This window comes from Oncorhynchus keta, chromosome 8 (assembly GCF_023373465.1).
Source record: "Oncorhynchus keta strain PuntledgeMale-10-30-2019 chromosome 8, Oket_V2, whole genome shotgun sequence".
Lineage (NCBI taxonomy): Eukaryota > Metazoa > Chordata > Actinopteri > Salmoniformes > Salmonidae > Oncorhynchus > Oncorhynchus keta.
Genome location: NC_068428.1, coordinates 47,798,262 through 47,826,055, shown reverse-complemented (window position 1 = coordinate 47,826,055; position 27,794 = coordinate 47,798,262). Strand labels below are relative to the sequence as shown.

At 49.0% G+C, this 27,794-nt stretch overlaps 1 protein-coding gene and 3 long non-coding RNA genes across 10 annotated transcripts; 3 read left to right on the top strand and 1 right to left on the bottom strand.

Annotated features, from left to right (window-relative positions):
• Nucleotides 1–93: 93 nt before the first annotated feature.
• tbpl1 (TBP-like 1) lies at nt 94–27,794 on the bottom strand. Of its 2 annotated transcripts, none has more exons than XM_052524593.1 (8): nt 27,375–27,794; nt 26,836–27,015; nt 23,094–23,337; nt 22,004–22,086; nt 20,177–20,240; nt 9,891–9,994; nt 921–1,015; nt 94–526 (listed from the first exon to the last, which is right to left on the bottom strand). In XM_052524593.1, exons 3-8 carry the CDS (start codon nt 23,226–23,228, stop codon nt 444–446), a joined length of 564 nt encoding a protein of 187 aa, XP_052380553.1. In that variant the 5' UTR covers nt 23,229–23,337; nt 26,836–27,015; nt 27,375–27,794; the 3' UTR covers nt 94–443. The 2 variants fall into 2 exon arrangements, with proteins under 2 accessions (XP_052380553.1, XP_052380554.1); XM_052524594.1 differs by lacking the exon at nt 27,375–27,794 and adding an exon at nt 27,195–27,360.
• Nucleotides 1,024–2,318, top strand: LOC127931528 (uncharacterized). Of its 5 annotated transcripts, none has more exons than XR_008141645.1 (4): nt 1,024–1,442; nt 1,543–1,594; nt 1,828–1,905; nt 2,194–2,318. It is a non-coding gene; the product is annotated as an uncharacterized LOC127931528 (long non-coding RNA). The 5 variants fall into 5 exon arrangements; XR_008141646.1 differs by lacking the exon at nt 1,828–1,905 and adding an exon at nt 1,725–1,802; XR_008141643.1 differs by having other exon boundaries at nt 1,517–1,594.
• On the top strand, nt 11,347–19,964 carry LOC127931529 (uncharacterized). 2 transcript variants are annotated; one of them, XR_008141648.1, is made up of 6 exons: nt 11,347–11,405; nt 13,061–13,146; nt 16,087–16,215; nt 18,322–18,365; nt 19,766–19,810; nt 19,899–19,964. It is a non-coding gene; the product is annotated as an uncharacterized LOC127931529 (long non-coding RNA). The 2 variants fall into 2 exon arrangements; XR_008141647.1 differs by lacking the exons at nt 18,322–18,365; nt 19,766–19,810; nt 19,899–19,964 and having other exon boundaries at nt 16,087–16,531.
• LOC127931530 (uncharacterized) lies at nt 14,393–16,043 on the top strand. Its single transcript, XR_008141649.1, has 3 exons — nt 14,393–14,675; nt 15,479–15,523; nt 15,945–16,043. It is a non-coding gene; the product is annotated as an uncharacterized LOC127931530 (long non-coding RNA).

Genomic DNA, 27,794 nt, shown 5'->3' with positions numbered 1-27,794 from the left:
TGAAAGTAGTACACTATATAGGGAATAGGCTGCCATTTGGAACACAACCCGTGACATCATCAAATCTAAAATAATAAGGAATCATGGTTGGCTTGGAGAGTCCCGCCCCTTCTAGTGTGAATCAGTCACTGGAGCAGCCATCATTGGCTGGCTGGCTGCTAAAGGTGAAAGGTTAGAGGTCATACTGTAGAGGTCATCCTGTAGAGGTCATCCAGGGTCAAAGTTCAGAGGGCGTAGCTGTCACCAAGACAACAGGTCATTGGACAGTAGGAGGACGGAAGCTGCCTTTCTGACTTCCTGGACAAATCCAGCCAATCAGGACGAAGGCCCAGACTGTTGCCGGGGCAGACAAGTTGAGGATAATACAATGCATCCAATGGGTGAGGTGCTTTTTAGCCTCTGTCTTTCTCTCTCTCCAGTCCGTTGCTGTTTTTCCGTGTGTGTTATTTGCGGAGGGGTTTCTGACACTCTAACAGCATGGGGTAGATGTGCTCTACAGCCGTGGCTACAGCCTGCACATTTGGTCCTGAGAGAGACAGACGAGACACAGACACACAGACAGACAAAGTTAGTCATATGAAATGCGTTGGGTGTGGTTGGACACGGTTTTCAAGTTTCCCCACAAAAGTGAAAAGACTTAAAAGTTTTATTGTGTACGGTGTGTGTGTACCTGTGAAGGTAAGGCTGTCGCTGGACGGTGTGTGTGTACCTGTGAAGGTAAGGCTGTCGCTGGACGGTGTGTGTGTGTGTACCTGTGATGGTAAGGCTGTCGCTGGACGGTATGTGTGTGTACCTGTGATGGTAAGGCTGTCGCTGGACGGTGTGTGTGTGTACCTGTGATGGTAAGGCTGTCGCTGGACGGTGTGTGTGTGTACCTGTGATGGTAAGGCTGTCGCTGGACGGTGTGTGTGTGTGTGTACCTGTGATGGTAAGGCTGCCAGTAGAGAAGACCTGGACGGTGGCCTTGAGGGTTTTGATCCTGTAGGTGGCAGCGGGGTGGAGCTCTGGCTCATAGCTACACACACACACACACACACACACACACACACACACACACACACACACTTTCAGAAAGTATTCACACCCCTTGACGTTTTCACATTTTGTTGCGTTACAGCTTGAATTTAAAAACAGATTCAATTGCGATGTGTGTAGATCAGTGACACAAACCACATAATGTCAAAGTGGAATTATTTAAAAAATGAACAGCTGTAATGTAATGAGTCAATAAGTATTCAACCCCTTTGTTATTTTCAAGCCTAAACAAGTTCAGGAGTAAAAAATAAGTTGTATGGATGGACTCACTGTGTGCAATAATAAGCGTAACATGATTTGTGAATGACGACCTCATCTCTCTACCCCAAAACAAACAATTATCTGTAAGGTCCCTCAGTCGAGCAGTGCATTTTCACAACACAGATTCAACCACAAAGACCAGGGAGGTTTTCCAACCAAAGACCAGGGAGGTTTTCCAACCACAAAGACCAGGGAGGTTTTCCAACCAAAGACCAGAGAGGTTTTCCAACCACAAAGACCAGGGAGGTTTTCCAACCACAAAGACCAGGGAGGTTTTCCAACCACAAAGACCAGGGAGGTTTTCCAACCACAAAGACCAGGAGGTTTTCCAACCACAAAGACCAGAGAGGTTTTCCAACCACAAAGACCAGGGAGGTTTTCCAACCACAAAGACCAGAGAGGTTTTCCAACCACAAAGACCAGGAGAGGTTTTCCAACCACAAAGACCAGGGAGGTTTTCCAACCACAAAGACCAGGGAGGTTTTCCAACCACAAAGACCAGGGAGGTTTTCCAACCACAAAGACCAGGAGGTTTTCCAACCACAAAGACCAGGGAGGTTTTCCAACCACAAAGACCAGGGAGGTTTTCCAACCACAAAGACCAGGGAGGTTTTCCAACCACAAAGACCAGGAGGTTTTCCAACCACAAAGACCAGGGAGGTTTTCCAACCACAAAGACCAGAGGGAGGTTTTCCAACCACAAAGACCAGGGAGAGGTTTTCCAACCACAAAGACCAGGGAGGTTTTCCAACCACAAAGACCAGGGAGGTTTTCCAACCAAAAGACCAGGGAGGTTTTCCAACCACAAAGACCAGGGAGGTTTTCCAACCACAAAGACCAGGGAGGTTTTCCAACCACAAAGACCAGGGAGACCAGTTTTCCAACCACAAAGACCAGGTTTTCCAACCACAAAGACCAGGGAGGTTTTCCAACCACAAAGACCAGGGAGGTTTTCCAACCACAAAGACCAGGGAGGTTTTCCAACCACAAAGACCAGGGAGGTTTTCCAACCACAAAGACCAGGAGGTTTTCCAACCACAAAGACTCACAAAGAGGTTTTCCAACCACAAAGACCAGGATGGGTTTCCAAAAATACCAATGGTTTTCCAAAAAAGCAGAATTTGAGGGAGGTTTATAACCACAAAGACCAGGACCAGAGGTTCTTAGTTGCCAGACCAGGAGAGGAAGGTTTTCCAACCACAAAGACCAGGTATTTCAACCACAAAGACCAGGGACTGGATCAACCACAAAGACCAGTAGTTTTTCCAACCACAAAGACCAGGGAGGTTTTCCAACCAGGAAGACCAGGGATGGCTTTCCAACCATAGGAAAACACCAGGAGGTTTTCCAACCACAAAGACCAGGGAGGTTTTCCAACCACAAAGACCAGAGTGAGAAGAACCACAAAGACCACAAAGACCAGAGGTATTCCAACCACAAAGACCATAGTTTTCCAACCATGATGGGAGGTTTTCCAACCAGACAAGGTTAATTAAGGTTTTAACCACAAAGACCAGGAGGTTTTGTTCCACAACCAGACCAGGGAGGTTTTTAAGTCTTGACCATAGATTTTCAACCACAAAGACCAACCATGAAAAGACCAGGAAGCCTTTACAGAATAAAAAGGGAGGTTTTCCAAAACAAAGACCAGGAGGTTTTAACCACAAAGTTACCAAAGGTTTTCCAACCACAAAGACCAAGGTTTTCCAAAGACAAAACCAGGGAGGTTCATGTCCAACCACGAAGAGTTACCACAAAGTTTGGAGGTTTTCCAACCACAAGAGACCACTTTTCAACCACAAAGACCATGGTGGTTTTCCAACATCAAAGACCAGGGAGGTTTTCCAACCACAAAGACAAGGACTTTTTGAGTTTTCCAACCAGGATAAAAAAGACCAGGGAGGAGACAAATTCACTTTTCAACAGACAATAACCAAAAAAGACCTAAGGTGGGTACAAATAAATTACAAAAAAAACCACAAAGAGTTTGAATGTTTCTGACCAGGGAGGCTTGAACATCTTACCACAAAGGCAAGACTTAAAAAATGACTGTCAACAACCAACTTGACAGAGCTTTAAGAATTTTATTAAAAGTTTAATGTGTTAAAGGAGAAAACAGGTGATCAACCAGTTCTTAGAGACCAATGATGGTAAGACCAGGTTTCCAGAAATTTCCAGACCAGGTGTTTCCAACCACAAAGACCAGGAGGTTTTCCAGGTTTTCCAACCACAAAGACCAGGGAGGTTTTCCAATTACTGAGAAAGACTCAAAAGGTGATTCTAACCAGAAAGACTCAAAAGGTGATTCTAACCAGAAAGATTCAAAAGGTGATTCGAACCAGAAAGATTTTGTTGAAATTTTTAAGTCTTGCCATAGATTTTCAACCAGAAAGACTCAAAAGAAAGTGAGCCTGTACCAGAAAAAACTCAAAACATTCCTCCAGAAAGACTCAAAGGTGATTCTAACCAGAAAGACTCGAAGGTGATTCGAACCAGAAAGACTCAAAAGGTGATTCGAACCAGAAAGACTCAAAGGTGATTCTAACCAGAAAGACTCAAAATGTATTGGCTCAAGGACTTTTTGAGTTTTTTTAGAATAAAAGACTTATGTAAATACATTTTCAACTAAATTAACCAAAACATTCAAAAAATATACATGTTTTCAATTTTCGAGGCATTAACATCATGAGCAGAGTGAAAATGTGTCAACAACCAACTTGACAGTTTTTTTTTTTTTTTTAAAAAAAGCAGAATTTGAACCTTTATTTAACCAGGCAAGACTTAAGACTCAAACACATTCTTATTTTCAATGACGGCCTGGGAACAGTGGGGCTAACTGCCTGTTCAGGGGTAGAACGACAGATTTGTACCTTGTCAGCTCAGGGGTTTGAATACTTATGCAACCTTTTTCACTAAATTACTAAATCCAAAAAAACACTCTAACCAATAGTCTGTGGGTGACGCTGTGAGTTAGACCCCTTTGAACAGGTCAACATTCACAAGGCCGCAGGGCCAGACGGATTACCAGGACGTGTGCTCCAAGCATGTGCTGACCAACTGGCAAGTGTCTTCACTGACATTTTCAACATGTCCCTGATTGAGTCTGAAATACCAACATGCTTCAAGCAGACTACTATAGTCACTGTGCCCAAGTACACTAATGTAACCTGCCTACATGACTACAGACCCGTAGCACTCACGTCTGTAGCCATGAAGTGCTTTGAAAAGCTAGTAAATGGCTCACATCAACACCATTATCCCAGAGACCCTTGACCCACTCCAATTTGCATACCGCCATAACACATCCACAGATGATGCGGTCTCTATTTCACTCCACACTGCCCTTTCCCACCTAGACAAAACAAACACCTATGTGAGAATGCTATTCGTTGACTACAGCTCAGCGGTTCGACAATAAAGCTCATTACTGAGCTAAGGACCCTGGGACATTTTTAAAAATTTTTTTTAAATTTTTGAATTCATGTCCTGCAAGTCTACACATTTTGCCATGAAATTTGACATTTTAGTCATTTAGCAGAAGCTCTTATCTTAAGATGAGCCAGGTGGGACAACTACATCACACATTCGTAGTAATACATGTTTTACCTCAACAAAAAGTAGCAAGATCAGAGCTAGTAAGGGGGTGTTTGGCGTGGTTGCTGTAGGACTATTTAAGATACTATTTGAAGAGGGCAGGTTTTTAGAAGACGGGAAGGGACTCTGCTGTCCTTCAGGGGGAAGCTACTTCCATCATCGGGTTGCCAGGACAGAGACGAGCGGGAACCCCTCCCACCCCTCCTGTCAAGAGACCAGAGGGAACCCCTCCCACCCCTCCTGTCAAGAGACCAGAGGGAACCCCTCCCACCCCTCCTGTCAAGAGACCAGAGGGAACCCCTCCCACCCCTCCTGTCAAGAGACCAGAGGGAACCCCTCCCACCCCTCCTGTCAAGAGACCAGAGGGAACCCCTCCCACCCCTCCTGTCAAGAGACCAGAGGGAACCCCTCCCACCCCTCCTGTCAAGAGACCAGAGGGAACCCCTCCCACCCCTCCTGTCAAGAGACCAGAGGGAACCCCTCCCACCCCTCCTGTCAAGGGACCAGAGGGAACCCCTCCCACCCCTCCTGTCAAGGGACCAGAGGGAACCCCTCCCACCCCTCCTGTCAAGAGACCAGAGGGAACCTCCCTCCTGTAGGGGTGGGAGGGTCAAGGGACCAGAGGGAACCTCCCTCCTGTAGGGGTGGGAGGGTCAAGGGACCAGAGGGAACCTCCCTCCTGTAGGGGTGGGAGGGTCAAGGGACCAGAGGGAACCTCCCTCCTGTAGGGGTGGGAGGGTCAAGGGACCAGAGGGAACCTCCCTCCTGTAGGGGTGGGAGGGTCAAGGGACCAGAGGGAACTCCCTCCTGTAGGGGTGGGAGGGTCAATAGACCAGAGGGAACTGCCCTCCTGTAGGGGTGGGAGGGTCAAGAGACCAGAGGGAACTCCCTCCTGTAGGGGTGGGAGGGTCAAGAGACCAGAGGGAACTCCCTCCTGTAGGGGTGGGAGGGTCAAGGGACCAGAGGGAACTCCCTCCTGTAGGGGTGGGAGGGTCAAGAGACCAGAGGGAACTCCCTCCTGTAGGGGTGGGAGGGTCAAGAGACCAGCTGGAACTCCCTCCTGTAGGGGTGGGAGGGTCAAGAGACCAGAGGGAACTCCCTCCTGTAGGGGTGGGAGGGTCAAGAGACCAGCAGGAACTGCCCTCCTGTAGGGGTGGGAGGGTCAAGGGACCAGAGGGAACTCCCTCCTGTAGGGGTGGGAGGGTCAAGGGACCAGAGGGAACTCCCTCCTGTAGGGGTGGGAGGGTCAAGAGACCAGAGGGAACTCCCTCCTGTAGGGGTGGGAGGGTCAAGAGACCAGAGGGAACTCCCTCCTGTAGGGGTGGGAGGGTCAAGAGACCAGAGGGAACTCCCTCCTGTAGGGGTGGGAGGGTCAAGGGACCAGAGGGAACTCCCTCCTGTAGGGGTGGGAGGGTCAAGAGACCAGAGGGAACTCCCTCCTGTAGGGGTGGGAGGGTCAAGAGACCAGAGGGAACTCCCTCCTGTAGGGGTGGGAGGGTCAAGAGACCAGAGGGAACTCCCTCCTGTAGGGGTGGGAGGGTCAAGGGACCAGAGGGAACTCCCTCCTGTAGGGGTGGGAGGGTCAAGGGACCAGAGGGAACTCCCTCCTGTAGGGGTGGGAGGGTCAATAGACCAGAGGGAACTGCCCTCATGTAGGGGTGGGAGGGTCAATAGACCAGAGGGAACTGCCCTCCTGTAGGGGTGGGAGGGTCAAGAGACCAGAGGGAACTCCCTCCTGTAGGGGTGGGAGGGTCAAGAGACCAGCAGGAACATTCCTCCTGTAGGGGTGGGAGGGTCAAGAGACCAGAGGGAACTCCCTCCTGTAGGGGTGGGAGGGTCAAGAGACCAGCAGGAACATTCCTCCTGTAGGGGTGGGAGGGTCAAGAGACCAGAGGGAACTCCCTCCTGTAGGGGTGGGAGGGTCAATAGACCAGAGGGAACTGCCCTCCTGTAGGGGTGGGAGGGTCAAGAGACCAGAGGGAACTCCCTCCTGTAGGGGTGGGAGGGTCAAGGGACCAGAGGGAACTCCCTCCTGTAGGGGTGGGAGGGTCAAGGGACCAGAGGGAACTCCCTCCTGTAGGGGTGGGAGGGTCAAGGGACCAGAGGGAACCTCCCTCCTGTAGGGGTGGGAGGGTCAAGGGACCAGAGGGAACTCCCTCCTGTAGGGGTGGGAGGGTCAAGAGACCAGAGGGAACTGCCCTCCTGTAGGGGTGGGAGGGTCAAGAGACCAGAGGGAACTCCCTCCTGTAGGGGTGGGAGGGTCAAGGGACCAGAGGGAACTCCCTCCTGTAGGGGTGGGAGGGTCAAGGGACCAGAGGGAACTCCCTCCTGTAGGGGTGGGAGGATCAAGAGACCAGAGGGAACCTCCCTCCTGTAGGGGTGGGAGGGTCAAGAGACCAGAGGGAACTGCCCTCCTGTAGGGGTGGGAGGGTCAAGAGACCAGAGGGAACTGCCCTCCTGTAGGGGTGGGAGGGTCAAGGGACCAGAGGGAACTCCCTCCTGTAGGGGTGGGAGGGTCAAGGGACCAGAGGGAACTCCCTCCTGTAGGGGTGGGAGGGTCAAGAGACCAGCAGGAACATCCCTCCTGTAGGGGTGGGAGGGTCAAGGGACCAGAGGGAACTCCCTCCTGTAGGGGTGGGAGGGTCAAGGGACCAGAGGGAACCTCCCTCCTGTAGGGGTGGGAGGGTCAAGGGACCAGAGGGAACCTCCCTCCTGTAGGGGTGGGAGGGTCAAGAGACCAGAGGGAACCTCCCTCCTGTAGGGGTGGGAGGGTCAAGGGACCAGAGGGAACTCCCTCCTGTAGGGGTGGGAGGGTCAAGAGACCAGAGGGAACTGCCCTCCTGTAGGGGTGGGAGGGTCAAGAGACCAGAGGGAACCTCCCTCCTGTAGGGGTGGGAGGGTCAAGGGACCAGAGGGAACTCCCTCCTGTAGGGGTGGGAGGGTCAAGAGACCAGAGGGAACTGCCCTCCTGTAGGGGTGGGAGGGTCAAGAGACCAGCAGGAACATTCCTCCTGTAGGGGTGGGAGGGTCAAGAGACCAGCAGGAACAGCCCTCCTGTAGGGGTGGGAGGGTCAAGAGACCAGCAGGAACAGCCATTCTGTAGCAGTGGGAGGGTCAAGAGACCAGCGGTGGCAGATAGAGTGCTCGGGATGGAGGGATTTGAGCAGAGCCTGAAGGTAGGGAAGGGGTAGTTCCTCTTGCTGCTCTGTAGGCAGGTACCATGGGTCTGAGAGGAGATGTATGACATTTATAGAAAGGCATTTCGTGCAATTCTTATTTTGCCATGGCGCGGAGATCAATTTGACATTTTAAAAGTAATTTCCTGCAATGCTATTGATTTTGTCATAGGGTGGAGAGAAATGTTTTCAGTTTTGAACAGGATATCTGAGTGAGCGTGACTAACAAAATGAATGGGGGCCCCTAGGTCAGTAAATCCACCATGATTACTACAAGTTTAGATAGCTGGCTAGACCAATTTACCAATCTGAAACAATATTAGCTGAGTGAGTCAGTACCCACGTTTCCATCCACGTTTATGTGGGCACAGGGGCTAATTGAGTGAGTCAGTACCCACGTTTCCATGACCAGTGATTTGACATAACAGGGGCTAATAGAATGAAAAGGTGCAATAGCTAAATGTTTTTGGGTACAGGGGCTAATTGACAGTCATCTATTCCCATGAGAATTTAAAATGTATGGGCCAGGGGCCCTAAAAAACTTTGAACAGCAGTGAGTCAGTTGTACCAAAATCAAAGAGCATTTCATTGATTCACGTTTATGTGGGCTCACTACAGGGGCAGACTAGTGTCGAGTGTCTCACTACAGAGTCAGGAGACAGGCTTACCCACGTGTTCCATCCAGTTTAAACACACTAGTGTCCTGTCCAGGGGTGTCCTGTCAAGTCTCACCAGAAACAGGAGATGGACTAGTGTCACGTACATTAAGCTGTCTCACTACAGAAACAGGAGAGGGACTAATTGGTACATCAAGCTGTCTCACTACAGAAACACAGACTAGTTTCCATCCAGTTTATCAAGCTGTCTCACTACAGAAACAGGAGATGGACTAGTGAGTCAGTACCACGTTTCCATCCAGCTGTCTCATGTGAAACAGGGACAGACTAGTGAGTCAGTGATTTGACATAAACAGGAGATGGACAAAAGGTGCAATAGCTAAATGTGTTTTGACATCAAGCTGTCTCACTACAGAAACAGGAGATGGACTCTATTCCCATTGAGAATTTAAAATCTATGGGCCAGTTTCCCTAAAAAACTTTGAACAGCAGTGAATGTCAGATTGTACCAAAATCAAAGAGCATTTCAATTAAAGATATAGCATTGATTCTTGACGAGTGTCCTGTCCAGGGGGTGTCCTGGTACATCAAGCTGTCTCACTACAGAAACAGGAGACGGACTAGTGTCCTGTCCAGGGGGTGTCCTGGTACATCAAGCTGTCTCACTACAGAAACAGGAGACAGACTAGTGTCCTGTCCAGGGGGTGTCCTGGTACATCAAGCTGTCTCACTACAGAAACAGGAGACAGACTAGTGTCCTGTCCAGGGGGTGTCCTGGTACATCAAGCTGTCTCACTACAGAAACAGGAGATGGACTAGTGTCCTGTCCAGGGGGTGTCCTGGTACATCAAGCTGTCTCACTACAGAAACAGGAGATAGACTAGTGTCCTGTCCAGGGGGTGTCCTGGTACATCAAGCTGTCTCACTACAGAAACAGGAGATGGACTAGTGTCCTGTCCAGGGGGTGTCCTGGTACATCAAGCTGTCTCACTACAGAAACAGGAGATGGACTAGTGTCCTATGGGTTGTTCTGGCTGGGACACCCTTTACTATAGAAAGGCCTCATCTACACGGTCACACACTGCTGTGTTGAGAGTGGAGATCTGTGGAAACGGTTGGCAATGGTTGTTGCAGTGTGTGTGTGTGTGTGTGTGTGTGTGTGTGTGTGCGTGATCCATTGCTGGCGTGACGTCGTTGTCTGTTTTACCTGGCGATGGGCCGGTTGTTCATGGTGAAGTCGATGAGTCGGATGGCGAAGGGCATGGAGCACACTGCCAGGACATTCACCACCTTGAACTCTGAGAACCTCACCTACACACACACACACACACACACACACACACACACACACACACACACACACACACACACACACACACACACACACACACACACACACACACACACACACACACACACACACACACACACACACGATAGTTTGTGGTGGGCTGTAGTTAGGGCTCGATTTACAATTTCTTAAGGAATCAACACTGTCGTAAGGAATCGATTCCTGTCATTTTAATAACGTTTTGTGATGTTTACATTGGAGTCATTTAGCACATGGTATTTTCTGGGCCCGTAACGGTCCCCCGTGGGAATTAAACCCACAACCCTGGCATTGCAAGTACCACGCTCTATCAACTGAACCCCACGGGTCATGAAGGTTAGTACCACGCTCTATCAACTGAACCCCACGGGTCATGAACAGGTTAGTACCACGCTCTACCAACAACCCCACGGGTCATGAACAGGTTAGTACCACGCTCTACCAACAACCCCATGGGTCATGTACAGGTTAGTACCACGCTCTATCAACTGAACCACACGGGTCATGAACAGGTTAGTACCACGCTCTACCAACTAACCCCACGGGTCATGAACAGGTTAGTACCACGCTCTACCAACTGAACCCCACGGGTCATGAACAGGTTAGTACCACGCTCTACCAACTGAACCCCACGGGTCATGAACAGGTTAGTACCACGCTCTACCAACAACCCCACGGGTCATGAACAGGTTAGTACCACGCTCTACCAACTGAACCCCACGGGTCATGAACAGGTTAGTACCACGCTCTACCAACTGAACCCCACGGGTCATGAACAGGTTAGTACCACGCTCTATCAACTGAACCCCACGGGTCATGTACAGGTTAGTACCACGCTCTACCAACAACCCCACGGGTCATGAACAGGTTAGTACCACGCTCTACCAACAACCCCACGGGTCATGAACAGGTTAGTACCACGCTCTACCAACTGAACCCCATGGGTCATGAACAGGTTAGTACCACGCTCTACCAACAACCACACAGGTCATGAACAGGTTAGTACCACGCTCTACCAACTGAACCCACGGGTCATGAACAGGTTAGTACCACGCTCTACCAACTGAACCCCACGGGTCATGAACAGGTTAGTACCACGCTCTACCAACTGAACCCCACGGGTCATGAACAGGTTAGTACCACGCTCTACCAACTGAACCCCACAGGTCATGTACAGGTTAGTACCACGCTCTACCAACAACCACACAGGTCATGTACAGGTTAGTACCACGCTCTACCAACAGCCCCACGGTCATGAAGGTTAGTACCACGCTCTACCAACTGAACCCCATGGGTCATGAACAGGTTAGTACCACGCTCTACCAACAACCACACAGGTCATGTACAGGTTAGTACCACGCTCTACCAACTGAACCCCACGGTCATGAACAGGTTAGTACCACGCTCTACCAACTGAACCCCACGGGTCATGTACAGGTTAGTACCACGCTCTACCAACAACCCCACGGGTCATGAACAGGTTAGTACCACGCTCTACCAACAACCCCACGGGTCATGAACAGGTTAGTACCACGCTCTACCAACTGAACCCCACGGGTCATGAACAGGTTAGTACCACGCTCTACCAACTGAACCCCACGGGTCATGAACAGGTTAGTACCACGCTCTACCAACAACCCCACGGGTCATGAACAGGTTAGTACCACGCTCTACCAACAACCCCACGGGTCATGAACAGGTTAGTACCACGCTCTACCAACTGAACCCCACGGGTCATGAACAGGTTAGTACCACGCTCTACCAACAACCCCACGGGTCATGAACAGGTTAGTACCACGCTCTACCAACAACCCCACGGGTCATGAACAGGTTAGTACCACGCTCTACCAACTGAACCCCACGGGTCATGAACAGGTTAGTACCACGCTCTACCAACTGAACCCCACGGGTCATGAACAGGTTAGTACCACGCTCTACCAACAACCCCACGGGTCATGAACAGGTTAGTACCACGCTCTACCAACTGAACCCCACGGGTCATGAACAGGTTAGTACCACGCTCTACCAACAACCCCACGGGTCATGAACAGGTTAGTACCACGCTCTACCAACAACCCCACGGGTCATGAACAGGTTAGTACCACGCTCTACCAACAACCCCACGGGTCATGAACAGGTTAGTACCACGCTCTACCAACAACCCCACGGGTCATGAACAGGTTAGTACCACGCTCTACCAACAACCCCACGGGTCATGAACAGGTTAGTACCACGCTCTACCAACAACCCCAAGGGTCATGAACAGGTTAGTACCACGCTCTACCAACAACCCCACGGGTCATGAACAGGTTAGTACCACGCTCTACCAACAACCCCACGAGTCATGAACAGGTTAGTACCACGCTCTACCAACAACCACACGGGTCATGAACAGGTTAGTACCACGCTCTACCAACAACCCCACGGGTCATGAACAGGTTAGTACCACGCTCTACCAACAACCCCACGGGTCATGAACAGGTTAGTACCACGCTCTACCAACAACCCCACGGGTCATGAACAGGTTAGTACCACGCTCTACCAACAGCCCCACGGGTCATGAACAGGTTAGTACCACGCTCTACCAACTGAACCCCACGGGTCATGTACAGGTTAGTACCACGCTCTACCAACAACCCCACGGGTCATGAACAGGTTAGTACCACGCTCTACAACTGAACCCCACGGGTCATGAACAGGTTAGTACCACGCTCTACCAACAACCCCACGGGTCATGAACAGGTTAGTACCACGCTCTACCAACAACCCCACGGGTCATGAACAGGTTAGTACCACGCTCTACCAACAGCCCCACAGGTCATGAACAGGTTAGTACCACGCTCTACCAACAACCCCACGGGTCATGAACAGGTTAGTACCACGCTCTACCAACTGAACCCCATGGGTCATGTACAGGTTAGTACCACGCTCTACCAACAACCACACGGGTCATGAACAGGTTAGTACCACGCTCTACCAACTGAACACCACGAGTCATGAACAGGTTAGTACCACGCTCTACCAACAACCACACGGGTCATGAACAGGTTAGTACCACGCTCTACCAACAACCCCAAGGGTCATGAACAGGTTAGTACCACGCTCTACCAACAACCCCAAGGGTCATGAAGAGGTTAGTACCACGCTCTACCAACTGAACCCCATGGGTCATGTACAGGTTAGTACCACGCTCTACCAACAACCACACAGGTCATGTACAGGTTAGTACCACGCTCTACCAACAACCACACGGGTCATGTACAGGTTAGTACCACGCTCTACCAACTGAACCCCACGGGTCATGAACAGGTTAGTACCACGCTCTACCAACAACCCCACGGGTCATGAACAGGTTAGTACCACGCTCTACCAACAACCACACGGGTCATGAACAGGTTAGTACCACGCTCTACCAACAACCACACAGGTCATGTACAGGTTAGTACCACGCTCTACCAACAACCACACAGGTCATGTACAGGTTAGTACCACGCTCTACCAACAGCCACACGGGTGATGAACAGGTTAGTACCACGCTCTACCAACTGAACCCCACGGGTCATGAACAGGTTAGTACCACGCTCTACCAACTGAACCCCACGGGTCATGAACAGGTTAGTACCACGCTCTACCAACAACCCCACGGGTCATGAACAGGTTAGTACCACGCTCTACCAACAACCCCATGGGTCATGAACAGGTTAGTACCACGCTCTACCAACAACCCCACGGGTCATGAACAGGTTAGTACCACGCTCTACCAACAACCCCACGGGTCATGAACAGGTTAGTACCACGCTCTACCAACAGCCCCACGGGTGATGAACAGGTTAGTACCACGCTCTACCAACTGAACCCCACGGGTCATGAACAGGTTAGTACCACGCTCTACCAACTGAACACCACGGGTCATGAACAGGTTAGTACCACGCTCTACCAACTGAACACCACGGGTCATGAACAGGTTAGTACCACGCTCTACCAACAACCCCACGGGTCATGAACAGGTTAGTACCACGCTCTACCAACTGAACCCCACGGGTCATGAACAGGTTAGTACCACGCTCTACCAACAACCACACGGGTCATGAACAGGTTAGTACCACGCTCTACCAACAACCCCACGGGTCATGAACAGGTTAGTACCACGCTCTACCAACAACCCCACGGGTCATGAACAGGTTAGTACCACGCTCTACCAACAACCCCACGGGTCATGAACAGGTTAGTACCACGCTCTACCAACTGAACCCCACGGGTCATGAACAGGTTAGTACCACGCTCTACCAACAACCCCACGGGTCATGAACAGGTTAGTACCACGCTCTACCAACAACCCCACGGGTCATGAACAGGTTAGTACCACGCTCTACCAACTGAACCCCATGGGTCATGTACAGGTTAGTACCACGCTCTACCAACAACCCCAAGGGTCATGAAGAGGTTAGTACCACGCTCTACCAACAACCCCAAGGGTCATGAAGAGGTTAGTACCACGCTCTACCAACTGAACCCCATGGGTCATGTACAGGTTAGTACCACGCTCTACCAACAACCCCACGGGTCATGAACAGGTTAGTACCACGCTCTACCAACAACCCCACGAGTCATGAACAGGTTAGTACCACGCTCTACCAACTGAACACCACGGGTCATGAACAGGTTAGTACCACGCTCTACCAACTGAACACCACGGGTCATGAACAGGTTAGTACCACGCTCTACCAACAACCACACAGGTCATGAACAGGTTAGTACCACGCTCTACCAACTGAACCCCACGGGTCATGTACAGGTTAGTACCACGCTCTACCAACAGCCCCACGAGTCATGAACAGGTTAGTACCACGCTCTACCAACTGAACCCCACGGTCATGAACAGGTTAGTACCACGCTCTACCAACTGAACCCCACGGGTCATGAACAGGTTAGTACCACGCTCTACCAACTGAACCCCACGAGTCATGTACAGGTTAGTACCACGCTCTACCAACAACCCCACGAGTCATGAACAGGTTAGTACCACGCTCTACCAACTGAACAAACTGAACACCACCCCACGGGTCATGAACAGGTTAGTACCACGCTCTACCAACTGAACCCCACGGGTCATGAACAGGTTAGTACCACGCTCTACCAACTGAACCCCACGGGTCATGAACAGGTTAGTACCACGCTCTACCAACAACCCCAAGGGTCATGAACAGGTTAGTACCACGCTCTACCAACAACCCCAAGGGTCATGAACAGGTTAGTACCACGCTCTACCAACAACCCCAAGGGTCATGAACAGGTTAGTACCACGCTCTACCAACAACCCCAAGGGTCATGAACAGGTTAGTACCACGCTCTACCAACAACCCCAAGGGTCATGAACAGGTTAGTACCACGCTCTACCAACAACCCCACAGGTCATGTACAGGTTAGTACCACGCTCTACCAACAGCCCCACGGGTCATGAAGAGGTTAGTACCACGCTCTACCAACTGAACCCCACGGGTCATGAACAGGTTAGTACCACGCTCTACCAACTGAACCCCACGGGTCATGTACCACGCTCTACCAACAACCCCACGTGAACAGGTTAGTACCACGCTCTACCAACTGAACCCCACGGGTCATGAACAGGTTAGTACCACGCTCTACCAACAACCCCACGGGTCATGAACAGGTTAGTACCACGCTCTACCAACAACCCCACGGGTCATGAACAGGTTAGTACCACGCTCTACCAACAACCCCACGGGTCATGAACAGGTTAGTACCACGCTCTACCAACAACCACACGGGTCATGAACAGGTTAGTACCACGCTCTACCAACAACCCCACGGGTCATGTACAGGTTAGTACCACGCTCTACCAACTGAACCCCACGGGTCATGTACAGGTTAGTACCACGCTCTACCAACAACCCCACGGGTCATGAACAGGTTAGTACCACGCTCTACCAACTGAACCCCACGGTCATGAACAGGTTAGTACCACGCTCTACCAACAACCCCAAGGGTCATGAACAGGTTAGTACCACGCTCTACCAACAACCCTACCAACAACCCCACGGGTCATGAAGAGGTTAGTACCACGCTCTACCAACAGCCCCACGGGTCATGAACAGGTTAGTACCACGCTCTACCAACAACCACACAGGTCATGTACAGGTTAGTACCACGCTCTACCAACAGCCCCACGGGTCATGAACAGGTTAGTACCACGCTCTACCAACTGAACACCACGGGTCATGAACAGGTTAGTACCACGCTCTACAAACTGAACACCACGGTCATGAACAGGTTAGTACCACGCTCTACCAACTGAACACCACGGGTCATGAACAGGTTAGTACCACGCTCTACCAACAACCCCACGGGTCATGTACAGGTTAGTACCACGCTCTACCAACTGAACCCCACGGGTCATGTACAGGTTAGTACCACGCTCTACCAACTGAACCCCACGGGTCATGTACAGGTTAGTACCACGCTCTACCAACAACCCCACGGGTCATGTACAGGTTAGTACCACGCTCTACCAACTGAACCCCACGGGTCATGTACAGGTTAGTACCACGCTCTACCAACAACCCCATGAGTCATGAACAGGTTAGTACCACGCTCTACCAACTGAACCCCACGGGTCATGAACAGGTTAGTACCACGCTCTACCAACTGAACCACACGGGTCATGAACAGGTTAGTACCACGCTCTACCAACAGCCCCACGGGTCATGAACAGGTTAGTACCACGCTCTACCAACAACCACACAGGTCATGTACAGGTTAGTACCACGCTCTACAAACAACCACACGGGTCATGAACAGGTTAGTACCACGCTCTACCAACAACCACACAGGTCATGAACAGGTTAGTACCACGCTCTACCAACAACCACACGGGTCATGAACAGGTTAGTACCACGCTCTACCAACTGAACACCACGAGTCATGAACAGGTTAGTACCACGCTCTACCAACAACCCCACGGGTCATGAACAGGTTAGTACCACGCTCTACCAACAACACCACGGGTCATGAACAGGTTAGTACCACGCTCTACCAACTGAACCCCACGGGTCATGAACAGGTTAGTACCACGCTCTACCAACTGAACACCACGGGTCATCTACAGGTTAGTACCACGCTCTACCAACTGAACCCCACGGGTCATGTACAGGTTAGTACCACGCTCTACCAACAACCCCACGGGTCATGAACAGGTTAGTACCACGCTCTACCAACAACCCCAAGGGTCATGAACAGGTTAGTACCACGCTCTACCAACAACCCCACGAGTCATGAACAGGTTAGTACCACGCTCTACCAACAACCCCACGGGTCATGAACAGGTTAGTACCACGCTCTACCAACAACCACACGGGTCATGAACAGGTTAGTACCACGCTCTACCAACTGAACCCCATGGGTCATGTACAGGTTAGTACCACGCTCTACCAACAACCCCACGGGTCATGAACAGGTTAGTACCACGCTCTACCAACTGAACACCACGGGTCATGAACAGGTTAGTACCACGCTCTACCAACTGAACCCCACGGGTCATGAACAGGTTAGTACCACGCTCTACCAACAACCCCATGGGTCATGAACAGGTTAGTACCACGCTCTACCAACAACCCCACGGGTCATGAACAGGTTAGTACCACGCTCTACCAACAACCCCACGGGTCATGAACAGGTTAGTACCACGCTCTACCAACAACCACACGGGTCATGAACAGGTTAGTACCACGCTCTACCAACTGAACCCCACGGGTCATGAACAGGTTAGTACCACGCTCTACCAACAACCACACGGGTCATGAACAGGTTAGTACCACGCTCTACCAACAACCACACAGGTCATGAACAGGTTAGTACCACGCTCTACCAACAACCCCACGGGTCATGAACAGGTTAGTACCACGCTCTACCAACTGAACACCACGGGTCATGAACAGGTTAGTACCACGCTCTACCAACTGAACCCAACGGTCATGAACAGGTTAGTACCACGCTCTACCAACTGAACACCACGAGTCATGAACAGGTTAGTACCACGCTCTACCAACTGAACACCACGGGTCATGAACAGGTTAGTACCACGCTCTACCAACAACCCCACGGGTCATGAACAGGTTAGTACCACGCTCTACCAACAACCACACAGGTCATGAACAGGTTAGTACCACGCTCTACAAACTGAACCCCAAGGGTCATGAACAGGTTAGTACCACGCTCTACCAACTGAACACCACGAGTCATGAACAGGTTAGTACCACGCTCTACCAACAACCACACAGGTCATGTACAGGTTAGTACCACGCTCTACCAACTGAACCCCACGGTCATGAACAGGTTAGTACCACGCTCTACCAACTGAACCCCACGGGTCATGAACAGGTTAGTACCACGCTCTACCAACAACCCCAAGGGTCATGAAGGTTAGTACCACGCTCTACCAACAACCCCACGGGTCATCTACAGGTCAGTACCACGCTAACAAATGAACCACACGGGTCATGAACAGGTTAGTACCACGCTCTACCAACTGAACCCCACGGGTCATGAACAGGTTAGTACCACGCTCTACCAACTGAACACCACGAGTCATGAACAGGTTAGTACCACGCTCTACCAACAACCCCACGGGTCATGAACAGGTTAGTACCACGCTCTACCAACAACCACACAGGTCATGAACAGGTTAGTACCACGCTCTACCAACAACCCCAAGGGTCATGAAGAGGTTAGTACCACACTCTACCAACAACCACACGGGTCATGAACAGGTTAGTACCACGCTCTACCAACTGAACACCACGAGTCATGAACAGGTTAGTACCACGCTCTACCAACTGAACACCACGAGTCATGAACAGGTTAGTACCACGCTCTACCAACTGAACCACACGGGTCATGAACAGGTTAGTACCACGCTCTACCAACAACCCCAAGGGTCATGAACAGGTTAGTACCACGCTCTACCAACTGAACCCCACGGGTCATGAACAGGTTAGTACCACGCTCTACCAACAACCCCAAGGGTCATGAACAGGTTAGTACCACGCTCTACCAACTGAACCCCATGAGTCATGAACAGGTTAGTACCACGCTCTACCAACTGAACCCCATGAGTCATGAACAGGTTAGTACCACGCTCTACCAACTGAACCCCACGGGTCATGTACAGGTTAGTACCACGCTCTACCAACTGAACCCCACGAGTCATGAACAGGTTAGTACCACGCTCTACCAACTGAACCCCACGAGTCATGAACAGGTTAGTACCACGCTCTACCAACAACCCCAAGGGTCATGAACAGGTTAGTACCACGCTCTACCAACAACCCCAAGGGTCATGAACAGGTTAGTACCACGCTCTACCAACAACCACACGGGTCATGAACAGGTTAGTACCACGCTCTACCAACAACCCCACGGGTCATGAACAGGTTAGTACCACGCTCTACCAACAACCCCACGAGTCATGAACAGGTTAGTACCACGCTCTACCAACTGAACCCCATGAGTCATGAACAGGTTAGTACCACGCTCTACCAACAACACCACGAGTCATGAACAGGTTAGTACCACGCTCTACCAACAACCCCACGGGTCATGAACAGGTTAGTACCACGCTCTACCAACAACACCACGAGTCATGAACAGGTTAGTACCACGCTCTACCAACAACCCCACGGGTCATGAACAGGTTAGTACCACGCTCTACCAACAACCCCACGGGTCATGAACAGGTTAGTACCACGCTCTACCAACTGAACCCCATGGGTCATGTACAGGTTAGTACCACGCTCTATCAACTGAACCCCACGGGTCATGAAGGTTAGTACCACGCTCTATCAACTGAACCACACGGGTCATGAACAGGTTAGTACCACGCTCTACCAACAACCCCAAGGGTCATGAAGAGGTTAGTACCACGCTCTACCAACAACCACACGGGTCATGAACAGGTTAGTACCACGCTCTACCAACTGAACCCCACGGGTCATGAACAGGTTAGTACCACGCTCTACCAACAACCACACGGGTCATGAACAGGTTAGTACCACGCTCTACCAACTGAACCCCACGGGTCATGAACAGGTTAGTACCACGCTCTACCAACTGAACCCCACGGGTCATGAACAGGTTAGTTCTCATACCTTGAAGCCCAGTTTCTGCAGGGTGCGGGCTAACCTCCGGGCTCCCTGCTTAGCCTCATCCTCGCTGGGGAGACAGAGAGACACAGATCAGTGTGTGTATACATGATAGCGTTGGTGTGTTGCGTGTGTGTATATTGTGGTGTGTTGTCTACTGTGTGTATTGTGGTGTGTGTGTGTGTATGGTGGTGTGTGTGGTGTGTGTGTATGGTGGGGTGTGTGGTGTGTGTATTGAGGTGTGTATTGAGGTGTGTGTGGTGTGTGTATTGAGGTGTGTATTGAGGTGTGTGTGTGTATTGAGGTGTGTGTGTGTTGAGGTGTGTGTGTGTTGAGGCGTGTGTGTGTGTATTGAGGCGTGTGTGTGTGTATTGAGGCGTGTGTGTGTGCATTGAGGTGTGTGTGTGTGTGCATTGAGGTGTGTGTGTGCGCGTTGAGGTGTGTGTGTGCGCGTTGAGGTGTGTGTGTGTGTGTGTGTGCGTTGAGGTGTGTGTGTGTGCGTTGAGGTGTGTGTGTGTGCGTTGAGGTGTGTGTGTGTGTGCGTTGAGGTGTGTGTGTGTGTGCGTTGAGGTGTGTGTGTGTGTGCGTTGAGGTGTGTGTGTGTGTGAGGTGTGTGTGTGTGTTGAGGCGTGTGTGTGTGTGTGAGGCGTGTGTGTGTGTTGAGGCGTGTGTGTGTGTTGAGGTGTGTGTTGAGGTGTGTGTGTGTTGCATTGCATTGCGTGTGTGTGTGTGTGTTGAGGTGTGTGTTGAGGTGTGTGTGTGTGATGAGGTGTGTGTGTGTGTTGAGGTGTGTGTGTGTTGAGGTGTGTGTGTGTGTTGAGGTGTGTGTGTATTGCATTGCGGTGTGTGTGTGTTGAGGTGTGTGTGTGTGTGTGTTGAGGTGTGTGTGTGTGTGTGTGAGGTGTGTGTGTTGAGGTGTGTGTGTGTGTGTGTTGAGGTGTGTGTGTGTGTGTTGAGGTGTGTGTGTGTGTGTGAGGTGTGTGTGTGTGTTGAGGTGTGTGTGTTGAGGTGTGTGTGTGTGTGTGTGTGTGTGAGGTGTGTGTGGTGTGTGTGTTGGGGTGTGTGTGTGTGTTGAGGTGTGTGTGTGTGTTGAGGTGTGTGTGTGTATTGAGGTGTGTGTGTATTGCATTGCGGTGTGTGTGTGTTGAGGTGTGTGTGTGTGTGTTGAGGTGTGTGTGTTGAGGTGTGTGTGTTGAGGTGTGTGTGTGTGTGTGTGTTGAGGTGTGTGTTGAGGTGTGTGTGTTGAGGTGTGTGTTGAGGTGTGTGTGTGTTGAGGTGTGTGTGTGTGTGTGTTGAGGTGTGTGTGTGTGTGTGTGTGTGTGTTGAGGTGTGTGTGTGTGTGTGTTGAGGTGTGTGTGTGTGTGTGTGTTGAGGTGTGTGTTGAGGTGTGTGTGTGTGTGTGTGTTGAGGTGTGTGTGTGTGTGTTGAGGTGTGTGTGTGTGTGTGTTGAGGTGTGTGTGTGTGTGTGTGAGGGTGAGGTGTGTGTGTGTGTGTTGAGGTGTGTGTGTGTGTGTGTTGGGGTGTGTGTGTGTGTTGAGGTGTGTGTGTGTGTGTTGAGGTGTGTGTGTGTGTGAGGTGTGTGTGTGTTTGTTGAGGTGTGTGTGTGTGTTGAGGTGTGTGTGTGTATTGAGGTGTGTGTGTTTATTGAGGTGTGTGTGTGTTGAGGTGTGTGTGTGTGTTGAGGTGTGTGTGTGTGTTGAGGTGTGTGTGTGTGTTGAGGTGTGTGTGGGTGTTGAGGTGTGTGTGTGTTGAGGTGTGTGTGGGTGTTGAGGTGTGTGTGGGTGTTGAGGTGTGTGTGTGTGTTGAGGTGTGTGTGTGTTGAGGTGTGTTTACCTGGTAGCGCCCGTACAGATGATTTTCCCTGAAGACCAGATGGAAGCGGTGATCCTGGGTTTGCGGAGTTTCATCAGGACTTTCTAGAAGATACACACACAGGATAGGACTATACAATACCCACTGTCCTCACATAGTTACTAGTCACAGAGCACCTGAAGGACTCTACATACTCTACGCAAACAGAACCACGGAGAGTTGTATACGGCCCGGTTCAAAAACTAATCTGCACAGAAGTGCATAGAACTAAAGGAGAGTGTAACACAGTATGTAGATCAATTAAGATAAGGGCCCCGGGTTCCCTCAAACGCACCGGGTTCCCTCAAAGAAAAACGCCCCGGGTTCCCTCAAACGCACCGGGTTCCCTCAAACGCACCGGGTTCCCTCAAACGCACCGGGTTCCCTCAAAGCAAAACGCACCGGGTTCCCTCAAAACAAAACGCACCGGGTTCCCTCAAAACAAAACGCACCGGGTTCCCTCAAAACAAAACGCCCCGGGTTCCTTTGAGAACACAAAAAAAAAAAAAAAAAAAAAAAACTGTAGAAACGTTGAGAGGAATTCCGGGAAAGCCAATTCTCTGGCCAACTGAGTTGAAAGGTGAAACAACATTACAGGTGGTGTCCTCACCATAGACATAGAACAGGCTCGGAACCTATAACCATGGCAATTTGACTGGGAAACTCACAATGGCTGGCTGGTATTGTGATGCAATAATTTCCATGGTAACGTAGAATTTTCATTCAAATGATGCCAACTGATGTGGCTCATGCAATCGATTGCATGTATTGTCAAGTCAGTTGAGTTGAATCGACAAATTACAGAAAAAGATTGAGGGTTACACTTTCTGATTTTACTTCTGTTTAAAAAAAAAATGTTTAAAAAAATACAGGTTAAGACACTAATAATTCCATGCTGGAGTGTTTGAAAATAAAGTGCTAGCGACCGTTGCTAACAAGCAAAGCTGGTTCCATTGCTGCAAAGAGTTATGGGATATTAGAATCCTGTAGTCTTAAGAGCTAAGTAAAATAATACAGGTTGTGTGTACACTCAAAATGGCCGCCAGTCCACCCATTGTGCGTCTGTCCTTACCCCATATTCAGGTTTATAGATTACGTTGACCCCCTCCAGAGCGATGGTGCGCAGGTTGAGGTGGCAGCGTGTCCTGAATACAGCCACCACGTTGGTGATAATGATATCCAACGCTACGTCATTACTGGGCTCCATGGGGACCCACTGGACCGGAGCGCTGTGGCTGGGTCTGGGTGGCTGGGCCCGGCTGTCTGGCTGACAGGAAGCGGATTACAGGTGCATGACAACCGCCTGGAGAAGAACACTAGAAATCACAGACAGAGACATTCCTAGTATTAGAGATCTCATTCCGCTAGCTAGATGAATGAAGTCTTCACCACCTTCACCAATAGCCATTCGATATCGCAGCATCTCAGAGTAGGAGTGCTGGTCTAAGATCAGTTTTACATTTTAGATCACAATGTATCAGATTTACATGGAGAGGGGAACTGATCCTAGACCAGCACTTCTACACTGAAAGGCTTGATAAATGTACAGTTGAAGTTTAAATACAACTTAGCCAAACACATTTAAAACTCAGTTTCACAATTCCTGACATTTAATCCTAGTAAAAATCCCCTGTCTTAGGTCAGTTAGGATCACCACTTTATTTTAAGAAATGTGAAAAGTCAGAATAATAGAGAATGATTTATTTCAGCTTTTATGTCTCATCACATTGCCAGTGGGTCAGAAGTTTACATACACTCAATTAGTATTTGGTAGCATTGCCTTTAAATTGTTTCACTTGGGTCAAACGTTTCAGGTAGCCTTCCACAAGCTTCCCACAATAAGTTGGGTGAATTTTAGCCCATTCCTCCAGACAAAGCTGGTATAATTGTAGGCCTCCTTGCTCACACACACTTTTTCAGTTCTGTCCACAAATGTTCCATAGGATTGAGGTCAGGGCTTTGTGATGGCCACTCCAATACCTAGACTTTGTTGTCCTTAAGTCATTTTTGCCACAACATTGGAAGTATGCTTCGGGTCATTGTCCATTTGGAAGACCCATTTATGACCAAGCTTTAACTTCCTGACTGATGTCTTGAGATGTTGCTTCAATATATCCACATAATTCTCCTGCCTCATGATGCCATCTATTTTTTTGAAGTGCACCAGTCCCTCCTGCAGCAAAGCACCCCCACAACATGATGCTGCCACCCCCGTTCTTCATGGTTGGGATGTTGTTCTTCGGCATGCTAGCCTCCCCCTTTATCCTCCAAACATAAAGATGGTCATTTTGGCCAAACAGTTCTATTTTTGTTTCATCAGACCAGAGGACATTTCTCCAAAAAGTACAATATTTGTCCCCATGTGCAGTTGCAAATCGTAGTCTGGCTTTTTTATGGCGGTTTTGGAGCAGTGGCTTCTTCCTTGCTGAGCGACCTTTCAGGTTATGTCGATATAGGACTCGTTTTACTGTGGATATAGATACTTTTGTACCCGTTTCCTCGAGCATCTTCACAAGGCTTCATTTTGCTTTATCTTGGCCAGGTCGCAGTTGTAAATGAGAACTTGTTCTCAACTAGCCTCCCTGGTTAAATAAAGGTGAAATAATATATATTTTTTAAAAGGTCCTTCGCTGTTCTTCCGGGATTGTTTCTCACTTTTCGCACCAAAGTAAGTTCACCTCTAGGAGACAGAATGCGTCTCCTTCCTGAGCGGTATGACGGCTGTGTGATCCCATGGTGTTTATACTTGCGTCCTATTGTTTGTTCAGATGAACGTGGTACCTTCAGACGTTTGGAAATTGCTCCCAAGGATGAACCAGACTTGTGGAAGTCTACAATTTTTTTCCCCCTGAGGTTTTGACTGATATCTTTTGATTTTCCCATGTCAAGCAAAGAGGCACTGAGTTTGACGACAGGCCTTGAAATACATCCACAAGTACACCTCCTATTGACTCAAATGATGTCAATTAGCCTATCAGAAGCTTCTAAAGACATTACATAATTTTCTGGAATTTTCCAAGCTGTTTAAAGGCACAGTCAACTTAGTGTATGTAAACTTCTGACCCACTGGAATTGTGATCGTGAATTATAAGTGAAATAATCTGTCTGTAAACAATTGTTGGAAAAATTGTGTCATGCACAAAGTAGATGCCCTAACCGACTTGCCAAAACTATAGTTTGTTATCAAGAAATTGTGGAGTGGTTGAGAAACTAGTTTTAATGACTCCGACCTAAGAGTATGTAAACTTCCGACTTCAGCTGTATATGGACCAAAGTCTCGATTGATACAGGAAATGATACAGAAAATGTACAGATTCGGTCAAAAGTTGGGACATACCTCTCATTACAGTTTATTTTTTATTTTTTACAATTCTCTAAAATTGTAGAATAATAGTAAAGACATCAAAACAATGAAATAACAGACATGGAATCATGTAGTAACCAACAAAAAGTGTTCCATCTAAATATATTCTATATTCTTCAAAGTAGCCACCCTTTGCCTTGACAGCTTTGCACACTCTTGGCATTCTCTCAACCAGCTTCACCTGGAATGCTTTTCCAACCATCTTGAAAGAGTTCCCACATATGCTGAGCACTTGTTGACTGCTTTTCCTTCACTCTGCGGGTCAACTCATCCCAAACCATCTCAACTGGGTTGAGGTCAGGTGATTGTGGAGGCCAGGTCATCTGATGCAGCACTCCATCACTATCCTTCTTGGTTAAATAGCCCTTCACAGCCTGGAGGCGTTTTGGGTCATTGTCCTGTTGAAAAACAAATTATATTCCCACTAAGTGCAAACCAGATGGGATGGTGTATCACTGCAGAATGCTGTGGTAGCCATGCTGGTTAAGTGTACCTTGAATTCTAAATAAATCACTGACAGTGTCAACAGCAAAGCACCCCCACACCATCACACCTCCTCCCCCTCCATGCTTCAAGGTGGGGACCACACATGCGTAACCAAAAATGTCAAATTTGGACCAAAGGACAAATTTCCACCGGTCTAATGTCCATTGCTCATGTTCGGTCTTCTTATTGGTGTCCTTTAGTAGTGGTTTCTTTGCAGCAATTCCACCATGAAGGCCTGATTCACACAGTCTCCCCTGAACAGTTGATGTTGAGATGTGTCTGTTACTTGAACTCTGAAGCATTTATTTGGGCTACAGTTTCTGAGGCTGGTAACTCTTAATGAACTTATCTTCTGCAGCAGATGTAACTCTGGGTCTTCCTTTCCTGTGGCGGTCCTCATGAGAGCCAGTTTCATCACAGCGTTTGATGGTTTTTGCCACTGCACTTGAAGAAACGTCCAAATACATTTTCAGGATTGACTGGCCTTCATGTCTTAAAGTAGTGATGGACTGTCGTTTCTCTTTGCTTATTTGAGCTGTTCTTGCCATAAAATCGACTTGGTCTTTTACCAAATTGGGCCATCTTCTGTAAACCACCCCTACCTTGTCACAACACAACTGATTGGCTGGAACGCATTGAGAAGGAAAGAAATTCCACAGGCACACCTGTTAAATGCCAAGAGTGTGCAAAGCGGTCATCAAGGCAAAGGGTGGCTTCTTTGAATAATCTCAAATATAAAATATATTGTGATTTGTTTAACCCTTTTTTTGGTTACTACATGATTCCATATGTGTTCTTTCATAGTTTTGATGTCTTCACTATTAGTCTACAATGTAGAAAATAGTTTTTTTTTTTTAAACCTGGAACGAGTAGGTGTCCAAACATTTGACTGGTACTGTATACCTGACCATGTATATTAAATATCCACCTCAGCTTTGTTGTTGTTTCGTGTACCATAACATACCGGGTGTGTCTATAGATGTTCTTGTTCTTCAATCAGACTTGTCTCAAGTGGAAAATAGAGACAATTAGTTCCACAGATGGACGTGATAATGAGGATTTATCCGGGAACTCCTCAACAGCTGCTCCTTGCAGCACACAGACCAGGGATGTTCATACGACCCCGGTCAGAAAAAACGATATACTGCAAATATTAAAACATTACATTGAAAACGTTACATTCAATTTTTCACAAATAACATCAGAATGGTACAGAGAGACATTATCTAAGTAAGATAAAAGGGGGAATAACGTTAAGCTAATTAGTAAGTCAAGTGAACTAGCTAGCTAGCATCAGCAGAGTAGCACTGGCTAACTTCTTACCAGGGCGTCTAGACACACCGCTCTTGTATATTATTACAAAATAAGTTGGTTGTCAGGTTTCTGCATCATTAAAATCAACAACAACAAAAATAAAAAGTCTATAAAGATATTGAATAGGAGTTGAGTTTAGCTTAGCTAGGTCAGTTTAGTTTTGCTACCCGGCGTTGCGTAGTAACGTACCTGTGTACGCCTGACCTGCACAATCACCTCGTAACTCATTGGTCGTTGACGTTCGTTCGCTTGTTACCTAGTTACATCAATAGTCAGTTAGCAGGCTTGCGAACAAAGAGGAAATTGACATGTAGCTCGGTACACGTTTCAGCTCGCTAGCCAGCCAATTAACAAAGAAAATGGCTAACGTTGTTAGCTCTTCAGGGGCAACTTGCTTTTTATTATTATTCTTTTTTTTTTTTAATTTTACATTAGTTAGCTAATTTTTGATGGGATTCTCCAAGACTGTATTTTCTTCTTAAGTGGAGATATACCTCACTGAACTGTTGCCAAAATAAAAAACAATCGCCAATTATCACGGGCGAAATGTAACGTTATTTGCTCTCGCGTCTGTGAGATAACCTTCTGGCTAACTGCTTCCTGTTTGGG

What these genes read in the sequence shown, in the direction of transcription:
- tbpl1 (XM_052524593.1), bottom strand. Translation starts at nt 23,228, where the DNA reads ATGGAGCCCAGTAATGACGTAGCGTTGGATATCATTATCACCAACGTG. An exon ending in TCTATAAACCTGAATATGGG is followed by an intron (nt 22,087 to 23,093) that starts GTAAGGACAGAC and finishes TGTATCTTCTAG; the next exon opens with AAAGTCCTGATGAAACTCCG. An exon ending in TGCAGAAACTGGGCTTCAAG is followed by an intron (nt 9,995 to 20,176) that starts GTATGAGAACTA and finishes GTGTGTGTGTAG; the next exon opens with GTGAGGTTCTCAGAGTTCAA.